The sequence below is a fragment of the Onychomys torridus genome, chromosome 11, assembly GCF_903995425.1.
Source record: "Onychomys torridus chromosome 11, mOncTor1.1, whole genome shotgun sequence".
Lineage (NCBI taxonomy): Eukaryota > Metazoa > Chordata > Mammalia > Rodentia > Cricetidae > Onychomys > Onychomys torridus.
In genome coordinates, this window is record NC_050453.1 from 36,287,665 (window position 1) to 36,303,510 (window position 15,846).

At 43.8% G+C, this 15,846-nt stretch overlaps 1 protein-coding gene across 2 annotated transcripts in view; it reads left to right on the forward strand.

Annotated features, from left to right (window-relative positions):
* Brinp2 (BMP/retinoic acid inducible neural specific 2) overlaps positions 1 to 15,846 on the forward strand; it is a 102,886-nt gene that overhangs the window by 52,191 nt on the left and 34,849 nt on the right. For both annotated transcript variants that reach the window (XM_036202181.1, XM_036202183.1), the window contains exon 2: positions 2,062 to 2,406. In XM_036202181.1, coding sequence (XP_036058074.1) covers positions 2,138 to 2,406 — 269 coding nt within the window. In that variant the 5' untranslated portion in view covers positions 2,062 to 2,137. The remainder of the gene's footprint in view (positions 1 to 2,061; positions 2,407 to 15,846) is intronic.

Consider the following 15,846-nt stretch of genomic DNA (forward strand, 5'->3'; position numbering starts at 1 on the left):
TGGTAATGTAAGCTTATTTAAAAAAAAAAAAACCCACTTGGGGATTTTCCTTCTACAGTTCTGCTTTTTTATAGTTAACTTTTTAATCCATCTGGAACTAAGTTCTCAATGTAATGTATAAAAATATTCCATTTTTATCCAATTAGTCTGTGATGGCTTTGGTTTTATATACTAACTGCTGTGTACCGGTTAATACTGAACTCTCTTACTTCACTGATCAATCTGTCCAATTTTGTGAACTAGCATCACTATTTTAATTATGGAAAAGTTATCATATTTTATAATCTGAAGGTATGGGTGTGTCGGTATTATTCCAGCACCTCAACTTGTCTAGTTAAATGGGGACAATCTCTCTCACCCCTACTCTGGCTCTCTAAACAGTATAGCATTCTTTGGCCAGAAGACAGAGGTTTACATTGTGCCTGTTTGTCTAGCCCAACTCCTCTGGTTCCTACCATAATATAACTTTATAATTATGATGCCTACATAAGAAACTTTAATAATGGGAGGCAGCTTCTAAAGATCTCTCAGCATCCAGCTCCAAATCTGTAACTGCCAGGGAGAAGAAGAGCTGTCTGAGTGCCCAGATTCTCAGGTTTCCTTCTGCCCTTCCATCCTTACATACAGGGACTCTGAAAAGCATCCTATACCAATGCTGAGGCCTCCGTATTTCATGTGCAGCATAATCAGGATTCACACTTATGTTCAGCAACGCCTTTTAGGTTCTCTGGATTAGTGAGCTGACTCATCTCAGAGTGCCCCCCCCCCCACCGGGGTGACTCTGGAAGGAAGCATGAAGGACTGAAGCCCTCTTTGCCTGTCCTTGCAGGGGAATGAAAGTTCAGAGAATTACCACATCTGCCTCACCCCCAGGCATCCTATCTCTAGGCTTTGGCAGCCAGAGACAATTGTCAGACCATGAATTACAGGTGCTGGGCGTTGGAAGTCGTTCTGGCACAGGCTGAAGTGGTATTGGCGGGGGACATGCACAGAGCTCGAACAGCACACGCTAGAAATTAAAGATCGGAGAAGCAGCAGCAGTTCCAGGAAACCCCACAGTACGGAATGACTCCTTACATCTAGAGGTTGATAAAGGTGACTAGTTGTCCTTAGAAAAAGTGCAGGCCCTGGAAATCAGAGGCCTGTGATGAGTTACAAGGTAGCCAGGAATGGAGAAAGACAGAAGAAGCCTTTTTGCTGGTACCTTCCCTCCAACCCAGAGAAAGCAGGGAATGCACTCATTCACTCCTTCAAGAAAGATGTCTGTAGGCATGCTCCATGCTCTCTGTAGCTGAGCTAGACCGATGGAAGAAAGAGACACAGCGTGGCCCCTGTGGGGCTCTCTTACCTGGTTTGGGGCTCTCTTGCCTGGTAAGGTGAGGAGGATTCCCATGGACTCCTTGTGTGGGGATCTCCTCTTATCCCCTATTCCAACTCCATCCCTGTACCACCTTTAATAAAAGAAGAGATTGGCTGCTCAACCTCAGGAAAGTATTAGCTACCGCATAGTCAATTGTTTATTTCTGGAACCCACCTTGCATCCAGACAGGAGAGTGATTTGTTCACGCTTTCTCAGCCATAAAGCAACAAAGGAGTGAAAACACTTTTCTCTCACACAATTCTCCATTTGAAGCATAAGGCTGCTCCTAGCTCAGTGCCAAGCTTCAGAAGGCAGCACTCGATCTATTAGGCAATCATAGAAATATGTGAGCATGTTTGTGAGACGGATGATGCTTAGTGAGCCCAGGTAGGAATGGAGCTGGGATACATATTCCCTGAGCCTAAACTTCATTCTTTCTTCTTCACAGCTGTGAGGACATAAGTCACTGTCTTAAAACCTGAGGCCCCTTTTCTCATTTGTAAGATGCTGAGATGGTGTTTCTTCATATGTTTGTGTTTAAAGAAATAAAACCATACATACTGAATGCTCGGCTCAATATCCTGGGGCCTCAGTTGCGTTGCCTCACGACTAGGGAGGATTTCACGGTCCAGTTGTGTATGATGCTCTCCAACGGGATACGATCCGGTACCCACCTCAAGTCTCTCTTTGTACTTTTCTAGTTTGGAGCCCTGGAGGAGCAGCACTGAGCGGGAGAGTGTGGCGAGAGAATGAAGACACTAACCGCCTGGGAGAAGCATGAGGTGGCAGCGCAACTCTCGGTTTAGAGGGCTTTGGCCGGAGGCCGCCCCATGGGCAGTCCTGCTGGCACTAGGCGTGCCCGGGTGGGTGCTGGCTGTCTCTGCCACAGTGGCCGCTGTGATCCCAGAACAGCATGCCTCCTCGGCTGGCCAGACTCCCCTGGACTGGCTGCTCACAGACCGAGGCCCCTTCCACCGTGCCCAGGAGTATGCTGATTTCATGGAGCGTTACCGCCAGGGGTTCACCACCAGGTACAGGATCTACAGGTGAGTGGAGTCTCCTACAGAGCACAGCCTAGGTAGGCAATGTCCAGCTGGTATGATAAGCATGAAGCTCAAACTGATCAGAATGTCAGGTGAACTAGAGGTGAAATATGGAAACATCAGGCAGGAAAATAAGTCTGCCTTTTTTTTTTTTTTTTTTAAAGAAAGAAAACACATACAAACTAGAAAACCCTGATGCCTCCTGGGGACTTAGCAAAAGGGTTTCTATTTATAGATTGTTCTGCTTATAAATTGAGGGCAAATCAGGCGGCATGCAGACAGCATGTGGCCCAGGCTGCAGTAGGAGGTCAGAGTCAAATGCTGGGCCTTGTTTTAACTAATGGGTTAGGGATTTTTATGAGTTGTAATTACTTAGCCATGCAAATGAAGGAAGGGACGGTTCCCTATTGCCTCCGGGGTCTGCAGAGCCTGCAGGGTTAGGGTCACCTACCTTCACCCTTGACAGTACCAAATGCTCAGCTAGCTTTGGCCATGGGAAGAGGCTCATCTCTCGGACAACTCATATGAGAGGCAAATGGGTGTGTCTAGTTGGTCTATAAGATGTGGGAATAGCACTTATTCCTGGGTGCTAGACTGCAAAAGTGGAAAGCTCCTCATCCCACTGACCAGGCAAGGCTGGGGCTCACATGAGCACATCTCTGGGTTCAAATTTCCCTTTGTCCTTTGGTATCCTTGCCCCTCCGCCATCTCTCTCATTTTCTCTTTGCTGGTCTTATCAGCATTAAAAGCATGATTAGCCATCTGGGAGCTCTACTGATTTTTCCTCTCTATTTAAAAACATTTATTTTCTAAATTAGTTTGTTGTTGTTATTTGGTTTTTCCAGACAGGGTTTCTCTGTCTAACAGCCTTGGCTGTCTAAAAACTCGCTTTGTAGATCAGGCTGACTTCGAACTCTGCCACCTGAGGGCTGGGATTAATGGCATGTGCCACCATGTTCGGCTTCTAGATCAGTTTTAATGCAGAATAGTAGGAAGAAAACGTGGAAGAGCAAAAAGGGAAACAGCAACACAAAATCACTCATTCTTTAGCATCTAGACACGTGTTCACATTTTGGACATACACATTTCTAGTTCTATGAGCATAAAGTCTTTGGTTCTCTTGCTATACTTAGCACTTAAAATTTCACTTAATGAATTTGTATATGTTTATGACTCTCTCTTTGTGTGTGCGTGCATGCCTGCATATGTGTGTGTGTGTGTGTGTGTGTGTGTGTGTGTGTATGTCTGTGTGTGTGTGTGTGTCTGTGTCTGTGTGTCTGTGTCTAGCCTCACATACCACATGGTGCCATGTGCAGATAGAGGACAGCTCTCAGGACTCAGCCACCTTGTGTGCTCCAGGGTGGGTCTCAAGTCATCAGAATCTCTGTTGACTGAAGCATTTCATCAGCCCTCATCTCAGCCCTTTCCCTAAATTAAGAAGGTCACCTCCCTCTTTTAAGCCTTCTCCAAATTTTAGTGCTATGGAAACTGAGATCCAGAGGAGTCATACAACTTGCAACAAACATACAGGTTTAACTTCCAAACAGTCAGATGCCAGAGTCTGAGTTTGTAGGATAGAATTAGAGATATTTGATATCATTTTCCTAGTATTTTTAACATTTATAGTAACTTTGCAATCTGTTTACATTAATATGAGGTATCAGAAACAAGGTTTAGGAGGATTATGGTGTAGGAAGAGAAGAGAACAGACACTTATGGAGCCCAATCACAAGGTTACAACTCTCAAACTTGGGTACAGACAGAACAAGATCAGACAGTTGAGAGGCTGGTACACCAAAGACCTTCCCATCCCCCTTGCTGGCCATATTTATACATTGTGCTTAGCCCAGCCCACTTCTGGAAGAGACTATAGCTCACATCCCTGCTTAAATGGGATTAGTCCTTGTATTTCTTCTAAGAACATAGCAGAGATTCATACCGAATCACCCAGGGAAAGGGTGAATAACTTAGACTCAGGTTGGCTGAACTAACACCTGCACAGACAAAAGCAGACTAATAGAACAACCAGAGCATGGGATTAATTCAACTTTCAATGAGTATATAAGAGTCCAGGCACATGTCCCCACAAACTTTGTATAAGGCAAATTCAGGGCAACCTTTTATCTATCTTACAAAAAACCCCCAAAACTTCCATTTTAAGAGAGAATTCTTCCAGTCCAATAAAATGAGATTTAATTTACCTTCCATGATTAGATTAGATGTATTCAAGTCTCACGGAAGCACTGTCTTCAGGAAAATAATTTGTATTAAGTATATTGGAATGGAAGTCAAGCTAGGAATCCTAATATCACTATGAACTTCAAAGAGCCATGGGGAAGAAAGGAGCTAAGTCACTGTTTGCTTCCCTTTTCTCTTCTTGATAGAGTCTTTGGCCCTCACTAAGCCCCAGACCCAAGTCTGGATATATTTGCAGCCAGTTAAGGCCTGGGTGGCAGCTCAGAACTTGCCCATAGCGGGTGTCCCGAATCTCCTCTGCACCACCCACCCTCTATCAGGTAGTAATGGCTTTCTGATCATTTAATGTGACAAGCTCTTACACTGTGCTGTTCAGTTTTTCTGGGGTCGGTTATTGCACATGACCCTGTACTTGGGGAAACAGTAACCAGTCATTCCGAAAGGAAGGCAGCATTCTGATTTGTGACTCTGGTGGGGATACAGGAGAATGGTCACACACCACTGCTCCAGGAGCCTTCTGGGAGATTTGCCTTCAGTGATTAAGCAAAAATGTTGCCTTTATAGATATTGGTAGGACTCTATATTATCCCATTGGGAATTCTTTTATGTCCTTTTTCTTTTTGGATCCCATGGCAATTGCCTCTGGCAAATTCAGGACCTTGCTTATGCTGACTAAAGCAGGTCACAGGAAACTGATAAAAGATACACTGAGTCATACCCAAATTTCTCCCCTACTATTCAGAGGGGCTGGAAAAAAAAAAAAAAGCTGACAGAGAATATCAGAAAGACTTTGTGGAAAACTATTGTGTCTCCCGAAGAATGAGTCTTTCATTTTATTTTTTAAGGAAGGTTTTTGGTACATAGCAATCAGATGGTATCCATATGTGCTCTCTATATAAAGAGAGAATCAATTGATGGCAAAGGATAAGATTTTCCTGAGGGGTTAGAATACAAAGTACAGAGCTACTCGACAACTCTCTCAACCACAAGAAAGAGACCTTCCTTCTCACCTAGCTGCAGATGCTTGCACAACAAGGTCCCCCTGTTAACCCACCTGATCTCATGTATCCTTAGTTAATCACCAGAGTGAACTCTCAATTTGAAGAGACAGACAGTCATTCCAGAATAATTTCAGTCTCTCCATCCAGGGACTTCCAGAGAAAGCTGCTTATTCCCCTACATTGGCTTTCTATAGGTATAGGTGCTTAAGGGTTAAGAAGCTAGAGCAAGATGCCCTGGGTTCTAGTTGTGGAAATGAAGTTTACCAGCTTTATAATGTTTGGTAAACTACTTAATGGCCTTATTACCCATTGTCCTAATTTGTAAAGACAATAACAGTGCCCATCTCAAGACTGGTGCATAATTAAATGAGTAAGTTGATACAAGGCACTTGGACTAGTGATTAATAAATACTAATTATTGATATTAGATTGTTTTCAGTAAGTATTAGTCTGGGAAAAAATAGTAAGAAGAGAAAGGAACCATAGCTATGAATGTTATAATGTCAGCTGAGGGCTTAGCATACAGAAACCTATTTAGACTGGGAGAATTCCTTTGTTTGTTGTTTTAAAGCACGTTGATCTTTTCCCCTCAGTCTGGCTCAAGTGCAGATCTCAGAGGATCTCCAGTGAAGAACAGCTGATGCTTCTCACACATGCTCTTAGTAGCCACAGAACTACTAAAGAGAGCAAGGTGACTTTTGCCATAACTTGAAGGCTCACAGGCTTAGTTCTTGCTCCTGCAGCAGTCAGGGGTAGCAGAGCGGCAGTCCTTGGGCGTGTCCTCTAGAGGCTGACCACTGCAAGCTCCCTGATCCCTGGGTGTGGTGCTGGTAGGAATAGAGCTTCTGTTGTCTGGTTAAGCTCCAGCGAACAATAAGGTGGTCTTGGCATTTTACCTAAAAGCTTTAAAATCCCATTGACTAACCTCTCAGCATTTGTTTCTCCCATAGAAACACGATCTGAACCATCAGCTCACCTCTTAGACACTATCTCTCAACAGGCTACTTAGAAGAAGCTGTAGGAATGGAGATCCTGTCTCCAGTTCCATTTGTGACCCTCAACTGCCCTTACCCTTGATTCACTTCATAGACCCACTATCAGAACCTCTCACAGCCATGCTACAAGTCAGATAGAGCCTATTAGGGTCTTGGACACTGAGATAGAGTTGTTCAAGGTTAGAGAGGTAGCCAGTCACAGCCAGAAATAGCACCGGGACTCCGGGCTTGAAGTCTCCTGCTCATTACTCTAGCCCATGCCACTTCCCTTTGACTGCTAAGTGCATCTTCATCATAATGCACAACCTAATCAGGCCCCTAAATTGAGATGATGCAAATGTAAATATGGTTTCTCGAAACACTCTAGCAGTAATGTTCCATTCTCTCTCTTCTACAAATCAAAGTAATGAGCCGTCTGGTTTTTTTTTTTATTTCTTTTTGTATTAAAGTTTTAATAGAGAGATAATCATGGGATTGGAAAAAATTCAAGCCACTATGATAAAACACTTAAAACTAGGAAGGAATACATTAAAATTGGAAAAGTTGGGAATCCTACAGAACAGTGAAATGGACTCTGATGGTTGGGAGAAAAGCAAAGCCAGGTGTGACCCCAGAATGTTGGCCTCACTACCTCTGTTGCACACCTAATTCTTTTTTGCAAAGGAATGGTCTGAGGTTATATTGGAAGTCTGAGCCAAAAACGAAACAAGCCATCAAACAAATAATAGCATTGACGGATGAGAACATTGTATTCTGGGAAAACTCGACAACAGCTCCAAACCAAGTTCATGCAGGGTACACAGAGGCAGAGGCTGAGCATGTGGTGACTGACCACATAAGACAAAGGAAGGTTCCCACAGGAAGCATGGTACTAACCCTGAGAAAACACAATCTGTTTGGAATTGGACAGGATGCAAAGTGAGATCTGCTAGTAAGTCGCATGTAAAGAAGGTGACAGGAAGGACCAAGTACTTGATGTACATTCCTGAGTTTGTGGTCTGTGGATTAGACCCATTGGCATCTCCTGACAGTTTGTTAAAAAGACAAACCCTCACGTCTCTCCCCAGACCCACAGAGTCAGAGTCTTTGGCATTTGAACAAGATCTCTGATGAGCTACCATGGCCTTGAAGTTTGAGGAGTAATGTACTGGTCATACTCAGAGTGTGGAGCTTCGAGAACAAGAATGAGCATGGTGCAGACAGAGCCTGGCCTGCTGGCACATCCTGTCATCCCAGCATCATAAGGCTGAGGCAGGAGGATCATAAGATTAAAGCCAGTTTGGGCCTGCATACAAAGACCTCACACCCAAAACAAAACCCAGCGAAAGGATGACCGACCTCTCGGGATGGATGAGGAGAAATGGTGCCATGGGCAGTCAGCATTCCTCACAGTGCATCCACAATGGAGAGTATGAACAGAAACTGTAATAAGTGGAAGAGAATAGCAGTCAAGGGGGGTTAAATTTAGGAGTTATTAGTACTAAGGCACATGAACTCATAAGAATAGTTGCAGCAGTTCGGAGAAAACTTTAAAAGCAGAAAAGGCTGCAGGGCCTCAGAGCAGCCTGTGGGCGCCTCTTGGGAGATGGGGAGGTGAGGAGGCAGAGAGCAGCTGTGGATTCAATCACAGGAGGGGGCACCAGAGCTGATTTATCATCCAGACCACGTCGCACGGACTAACAAATACTGATTTGGATAAACAGAGAACCCTGAGAGAGGCACCATCTCCAATTAAGAGATCACAATCCACATAAATAAATGGCAACCAAAGGCAACCCCAGTCTGCTTAGGTAAATCCCAGTGATTTCTTAGGCATTCCTAACAGCAACTGAGATAGAGAAAGCTTGTGTTATCATGCCTCTGCAGGACTCCGCAAAGGAGCCATGGTTCTCGGAGCACTGATAGGCAAGAAAGAAATTTCTGGAGAAAGACCAGGACCCAAGTAAACTGGTTGATCTCCGAAATCATTACTGGGTTTACATTGTGGTTACATGGAGCTTGTTAAGACAGAAAATGGAGAGAGATATCCATCAACTGTGTTGTGATCCAAAGCTGATCACATTTGCAGGCATATGGCAAAAATGAGCTTACAGTCATAGTCACAGATTAGAGGAATGAGGACATGAGAAAGACCGAACAAAATGGTTTAGAAGCTGCATTAACTAAGAGTGAGGTGCCTGACTAACCGTATAGCCACTCCCACATAAATGTTAATCTAGCTTATTGACCCAACATAAGGCATTTTGGTGTATCAAGGAATTTTATTCCAGAAATGTCTAGAAGTTGAGCCTTGCCATGTCCTTCTCCTCATGCAAACTCCTGTCCCCTGTTGTGGAAACCTACCATACCTGCATAGCAGACCTATATGAATCCTGGTATTTGAGGTCTATAAAGGACTAAATGAAAATGTGTACTGTTCTCTTGGGGCAAGGTTATAAAGGACACAAACCCCTAAAGTTCAGAGGAGAGCAACTGGTATTTTCAACATGCATTTTTTTGAGAGACATCTCTGCTTGGTATTTCACTAGATTTCATGAAATAACAAACCATGAAATAAGGAGACACAGTTTTCAACTGGATTGAATTTCTAGGTGAGTTCATTTGGAGAAAGTGTTAAATTATTTAGCACACAAGGAAGTTAACACCAAATGAAATTCTTCCTATTTCTACTTTGAAAAAATGGACTTTTAGTACTTACCTGGTGAGAAAATAGTAAGCAGGTCTTTAAAGTTCTAGAATGCTAGTGGTTCAAATGCAAGTTCACCATCATGTATACTTAAAAACATGGATGAAAGCAATCATATCACGTCATGCATTTGCTCATGAGGTCTTCACCCAAATACATACAGCGTGTTTCTTGTCAAAAGCATGGGCACTATAACAGGATACAAAAGACAGAGAAATAGGATGCTAATGATTTCTAGAGAATCAGGAGCAGTTTGAGTAACAGAATAGACACTGGAAACACATTGAGACATAGCTCCTCAGAATCTAGGAGGAAGACAACACCAAATGTCTAGTTGAGAGATTTGGTTCATAGATACTGAGTTAGAATGCTAGTTCCAAATTCCTCCAGAACACAATGACTCTTACCCCTTTTAGGGTCATATCCAAGTGGAGTCAAGATTGCAAGGGTAGAGAGAAAATATAAAAATCAAAATGTGCAAGAAATGAAGGGAGACTTGGGAGGAGAGCTCTGTGGTACAGTGCTTGCCATACAAGCATGAGGACCTCCTGACTTTGAATCCCCAGAACACACATAAAGCCGGGCGGGCTCAGTGAGTGTTTCTGTCATGCCCAAGCCTCCACAGGACTCCAAGAAAACACTCAGAAACTCCTGGACCAAGTAGCCTGGAATCTATGGTAGGAATCAACAAGAGACCCTGTCTCAAACAAGGTGGAAATCAAGTATTAATAAGAAGTAAGGGAAGCCTCCAAGGTGGCCAAGGAGGAAGAGCAAGACCACTTATGTTTTCAGACAAGATTTAGTAGAAAGATCTTGAGTCAGTCAGGCAGAGAAAAAGAGGATTAATTTTTGCTTCGAAAAATAATTGATTTTATTCATGAATGAATTGTTACTTACAGATACTCTAGTACAGTGAGGAAGACTGCCTCCAGAAACTGTCACGACACAGAACACAAGCAGACAGGGACACTGGCTAGTCATGTGCGCTTTTCTCTTCTTTTCATCTCTTCAAGAGATGAGCTTTTTCTGGGTCAGAGATTCTCATTTTTTGTTTCTTTATTCAGCACCTGCTACATTTCTCCCATCTCAGAGCTTCCCACATCTCCCACAAGAAAATTATTTCAGTACACAGAGCCTGGAACAGTGAGTGGCCCACAACAAGGCCTTTGAACATTGGGCGCCTGTTTAGTATCTCAATGAACTAACTCCACAAATGCTGGAGGACAGTCGAGGTACAGAAAGATCAGCCCTCCGGGAAGGCAAATAAATGACAGTCATTGGTGTGGCCAAGGTCTGCGGTGCAGTAAAAGGCTCTGTGAGAAGCGTTTGACTCCAATGTCAGTTACCCAGCTCCCTCTGCAGGATCAGGAACAGTTGAGCATACAACAAGATGGTGAAGGCAAATTTGCAGATCATGGTTTGGACATTAGCGTGATCAACCCTACCTTCCCATCCCTGCCCCAAGCCAAAGACAATTGGAACTAACTTATTCAGCTGACTGGTTGACCCCAGTCTTCAGGGACAGGGAGCCAGTCTCCATGGATGACATACGTAGGAGGGTGAGTGAGTAAACTGTGAGGAGGAGGAGCGAGCCAGAGGGTTGTCTACTATCTGAGGCAGGCGTGTCTCAAAGATACGAGGTTTTGGTGAGCAGAGTTCTCACTGTATAGCCTGAACTACTGAAGAATCACCCCAAAGAAGAGAATGTCTCCAGTCTCCTGATCTTACCGTGGGGATAAATGAGTGAGGGGCAAGGAAAACTGCTGGTCCTGCAAGGACAACCAGAGCTGGTTGAATTATTTCATTTCTAATTTTTAAAAGATCTATTTTAATTTAAAGGCATGTGTATGAGTCTCTCTGTCTCCATTTCCCTCTCTCTCTCTCTCTCTCTCTCTCTCTCTGTGTGTGTGTGTGTGCATATGTGTGTACACATGTGTGCCTGCGGAGGCTGTAAGAGGACATAGATCCCCTAGAACAGGAGTTGCAGGTAGTTGTATGTTGTATGCCATCCAACAAGGGTGCTGGGAACCAAACTTATTCTTTCTGCAAGAGCAGAAAGTGCTCTTGATCACTGAGCTATCTCTAGCTTTGCACTGTTTGTTAACATAGAGAAGGAAAGCAAGGAATCCTCTCTACACTAATAATAATGGCATTCATAAATAAGAGCTAATAGAAACATTCAACATTTGTGCATTCATATGTGCGGTGTACATGTATGTGTACACATTGTGTGTGGGCTTACACACCCTTGTGCCCTTGCACAGTGGACAGAGTTATTGAGCATCCTCTCAGTTCTCTGCCTCATTCCTTGAGATACAATCTCCCATTGTACCTGGAAATGACTGTTTTTTGGTGATGGTGATGGTTAATAACCCTCAACAATCCTCCTGTTTTCATTACCCTCCAGCCCTGCGGTCACAGCCACATGCAGCTACACCTGACTTTCTCTGTGGGTGCTGAGATCTGAATTCAGTTCCTCACACTGTGCAGCAGGCACTCTTATCCACCGAGCAAGCTCCCCAGTCCAACATTCAACATGCTACATTACTTAGAAATTATTTATTTATTTATTTATTTATTTATTTTTGTTTTTTCAAGACAGGCTTTCTCTGTGTAGCTTTGCGCCTTTCCTGGAGCTCACTTTGTAGACCAGGCTGGCCTCGAACTCACAGAGATCTGCCTGGCTCTGCCTCCCAAGTGCTGGGATTAAAGGCGTACACCACCACCGCCCGGCTACTTAGAAATTTTCTAATAAGAATTCTATGAAGGTGTGCTCTTTGTACACCCATATAATGGGTGAAGATCTTGAACTTTAAAGGCTCCTTTCACAACCAGGAGGAAGATTCAGTACTCAGCCCCCAACATAGGAAGCCTGACTATTCAATGACTATTGTTCAGTTAAAAATAAAATCATCTGAGCTAGGGATATTTAATATTCCCAGAGAAATGATGCCCCCACCATATATCCACATGCACTTTCTCTTCCTTTTAGCATCCCAGTAGATTCCTGACATACAGAAGACAGGTCTCAAGGGGCTGTAAGGTGGCTCGTCCTACCTCGAGCTCCGGCAATCCTAACTTTCCACCAGAATTCCCCACTGCATTCGGGCTCTGAGGAACCCTGTGCAGGAGGAAGCTGCTCTGGGTTTTCCTGAAACAGTGTATCCACAGCAAATTCTGTATGTGTGGGCTTTGCACCACTATGTTTTTCCACACGGGATACAGTGTAAATTGGATTTCTGTAAACCGGATCCTCTACTGGAGGGACATTTAATGTCATTTCCCAGATACAAGATCTTATTTCTTGCCTGGCAATGGCTTATAAAAATTCAATGTTAAGTAAATTTGAGTAAATCCCTGGCCCTAGCTTTTAGGAGCAGGTAGACACTGATTTACAAATATACATGTCCATTTGGAAACATCTCATATTTCAAGGGCTAGCTATATAAAGCCAAAAGAAACTTACAATATGGCAAGTGTGTAAAAGTTTGTTTGGGAAATTTTGCAGATTTGAATTTAAAAGGCTATTGTTGTTTTTAAATAAGGACAGACAAGGTTCTCTGTATGTGTTCAGACAGTCCTATTTGACATCACTTCCACACTACACTGTGCTGTCAGATGAGAGAGCGAAAGGGATCTAGGCTTTGAGTCCTGTGCCTATTTCATAATCTGTAGGCATTGCTGTGGGATATTAGAGCTGGCCTAGCCAAGGCATGTTTAGGGAAGAAGGAATCTCTCAGGGCTGTCCAGCCATTTCTTCCTCTCCTTCTTGTCCAATGCACCATGATTCTGTCACTCTACCCCTATCAGGCTCTCCTCCAAACCAGAGATTTACCTCTATCTCCCACAAAAAGCAAACAAGCTTTTCATGCCAGTGAATCAGAGTGGGCACAAAGTCCCACCCCCTGGGTAGGAGGCTCTGAGGGGAAGAAAACAATGTTGATAGAACCTTCATTACAACCCCCTAGCCTGGGAGAATTCTCATTTTCCTAGTGTGTCAGGAGAGCCTAGACCTCACCTGGGACTGTGCTAGTGACGAAGAAAGTACAGGAAAGAAGGTTCTTTGGGGAATGACTTCTTGTGGATCCACAGAGGCATGTAAACACCTAATGATCCCTCGCCATGGGCTACATCATCGGTTTATTAGTAACAGAGATAAACTTTAGCAGGGAAGCCAAGCTCTTACTTGCTGGTTCTGTGTCTGTTCTAAATTATGAATTGGATTAGCAGGGCATGGAGCAGCAAGGAAGGAGGCTGTGAGAACCTTTCAAAGTCGGCCTGGTTCATGAAAAAGTCGTGTGTGTGTGTGTGTGACTTCATAGAAAAAAAAAATGTGACTGGAAGCTGACAATATGGTTTTTTGTTGTTGTTGTTGTTGTTTCTGCAAGCTCTAAAGTAGAACCATTTGCATTCTGGTGCTTGAATGTCACAGCCAGAGCAGAAGCTTAGATCGGAGGACCATGGGGCTTATGAGTCTGAGACAAGGAGCGAAATGTGCACAGACAGAATCTGGGTGTGCAAGGACGTCTGATGACATGAAATGGCACATCATAAGAAACAAGAAATACTTGGATGTCTAAATTAGAAGGAAACTCCAAAATCACTCATTTCCCAACTAGCACAGACAACCAGCTCTACAGTCTCACAATGGTGGTTTAAACGGCTTGGCTGGAGCAGTTCCCAGAACAGGGATTTACTGAAGCCCATTTCCATTGAGCAGAAGCTTAAAAAAAGCTATGATGATCTCTCTCCCTTCCTCCCATCCTTCTTTCCTCCCTTCCTTTCTTCCTTTGCCCCCCCCCCCCGTACCTCTCTCCTTTTTCTGTTCTCGTCTCTTCCTTGTTTTATCTTTCTCAGAGAGATCCCCACACTGCGGCCCAGGCTGAGTAGAACTCACTGTGAAGCCAAGGCTCAAACTCAAACTCATGGTCCCGTGCCTCAGCTCTCGGGTACTATGAAGATTTTTCTGAAATGGAATCTGTTTTGCTCCCTTTAATGTCACTGGCTGCTCTTGGCTCTGCCTTCTCTTCTCTGGCATAAGCCTATGTCATTCCACTTCTTACAGCTCTTACCACTCAGCCAGAGGCTCCTGCCTTCTCTGCCCTCTCCCCACAGGCATCCTATCCTAAGCTGTCCTTGTTTAATGTACCTCAACTCTCTGAGTTTTATCGTTCTACCTAAAGGAAACACATGGAATTTATTTTGACAAGATCCTCTCCTTAAACCAATTCTGGTTCCCAGGGACTACCCTTGTTTGCTCACTTTTCCGAGTTCTTAAGAATTGTCACAGATCAGTTGCCCATCTTTGAGCTTCTGCACCCCCACCCCCCCACTCACCGACCTTTCTTCTTGAAAGCATTCTCTGTAGTTCCGGATGGTGTGATGCGCTGGCTCTAGGTCACAGGCACACATCAGGACATGGGGTCATATCTTAGGAACTGAACCATCACAGCCGCCAGAGTTAGAAATGTGTAGAGAAATGAGGAAAGAATCTAGATAGTTTTCCTCCAAGTTAAATTTAGGGAAAATGTTCCGACTTTTGTTTTCCAGCTTCTCCAAGAATCCCAGCCACTTCCAGTTTGCTTTGGCTTTGTATATCTGGGCTTGATCTCAGTGATAAAGCAATAACCAGAACAAAATTTGTCGTACTACATTCCTGTGTCTCCTGTGGTCCTTCCTGATAGGAGAAGCCATGCTGCTGCCGAGACTGCCACCTCTACTCTAACCTTATCCCCATCCGAACTATATACTTCAAGTCCAGCCTTCTCTCTTCTCCTGGATTCAGCATTGACCACTTGTATTTTTGTCTTCATTTGAACTCTATCTTGTCAGTTGGTCCTTCTGACCCAAAGGATAAATCTCATATCTCTTTCCTTATAAAATTCCTGTCCATATCCATTTGTTCCCTACTTTTACCAATAGTCAATGAGTACTGAACTCAGGCCACTGAGGTCTTGTTCCCATTGTTCCAGTCTTAATGAACAGCTTGAGATCTGCCCAGGCACGGGAGGCTCATTTGACAGCATGTCTTTAGTGTCTTATGTCCTCTGCCTGCAAAGCCCTTTCCATATCTTCCTGCTGAGTTCCTACACACCCTCCAAACAAATCCACGTTGACTCTTGCCGGAGGGTTGGTGACATCTCCCAAGAGTCCCCATCTCCTTCCTCTATTTCTGTAGTAGAACTTACTATTTTGTGTTCCTACTTATCTTTGCTTGTCAATTCTCTGTGAGATCTTTTGGGCAAAGAACATGTCTTATAGCACCTTCCTGTCTCAGCACCATGACTATACCATAGAAAGATGGAATAAGAGAACAAAACCATCAGTAACAGTTGGCTTGTGCAGAACTGAATTAGGTGCAGCCTACAGAAGTGGTTGAAACTCTAGACTCTCAAACAGGCTGCCTGAATTTCTGCTGTGGTTCTGATAGATGTGTAGCATTGTGTAAGTGACTTTGGCATGTCTGAGCTTCATTTCCTCAACAGCGAGATTGGTAGAACAACAATCCTTTAATTACTTGTAGATTACTAAAAATAGATTTGTTGTACTTCAAGATAGGTGATTA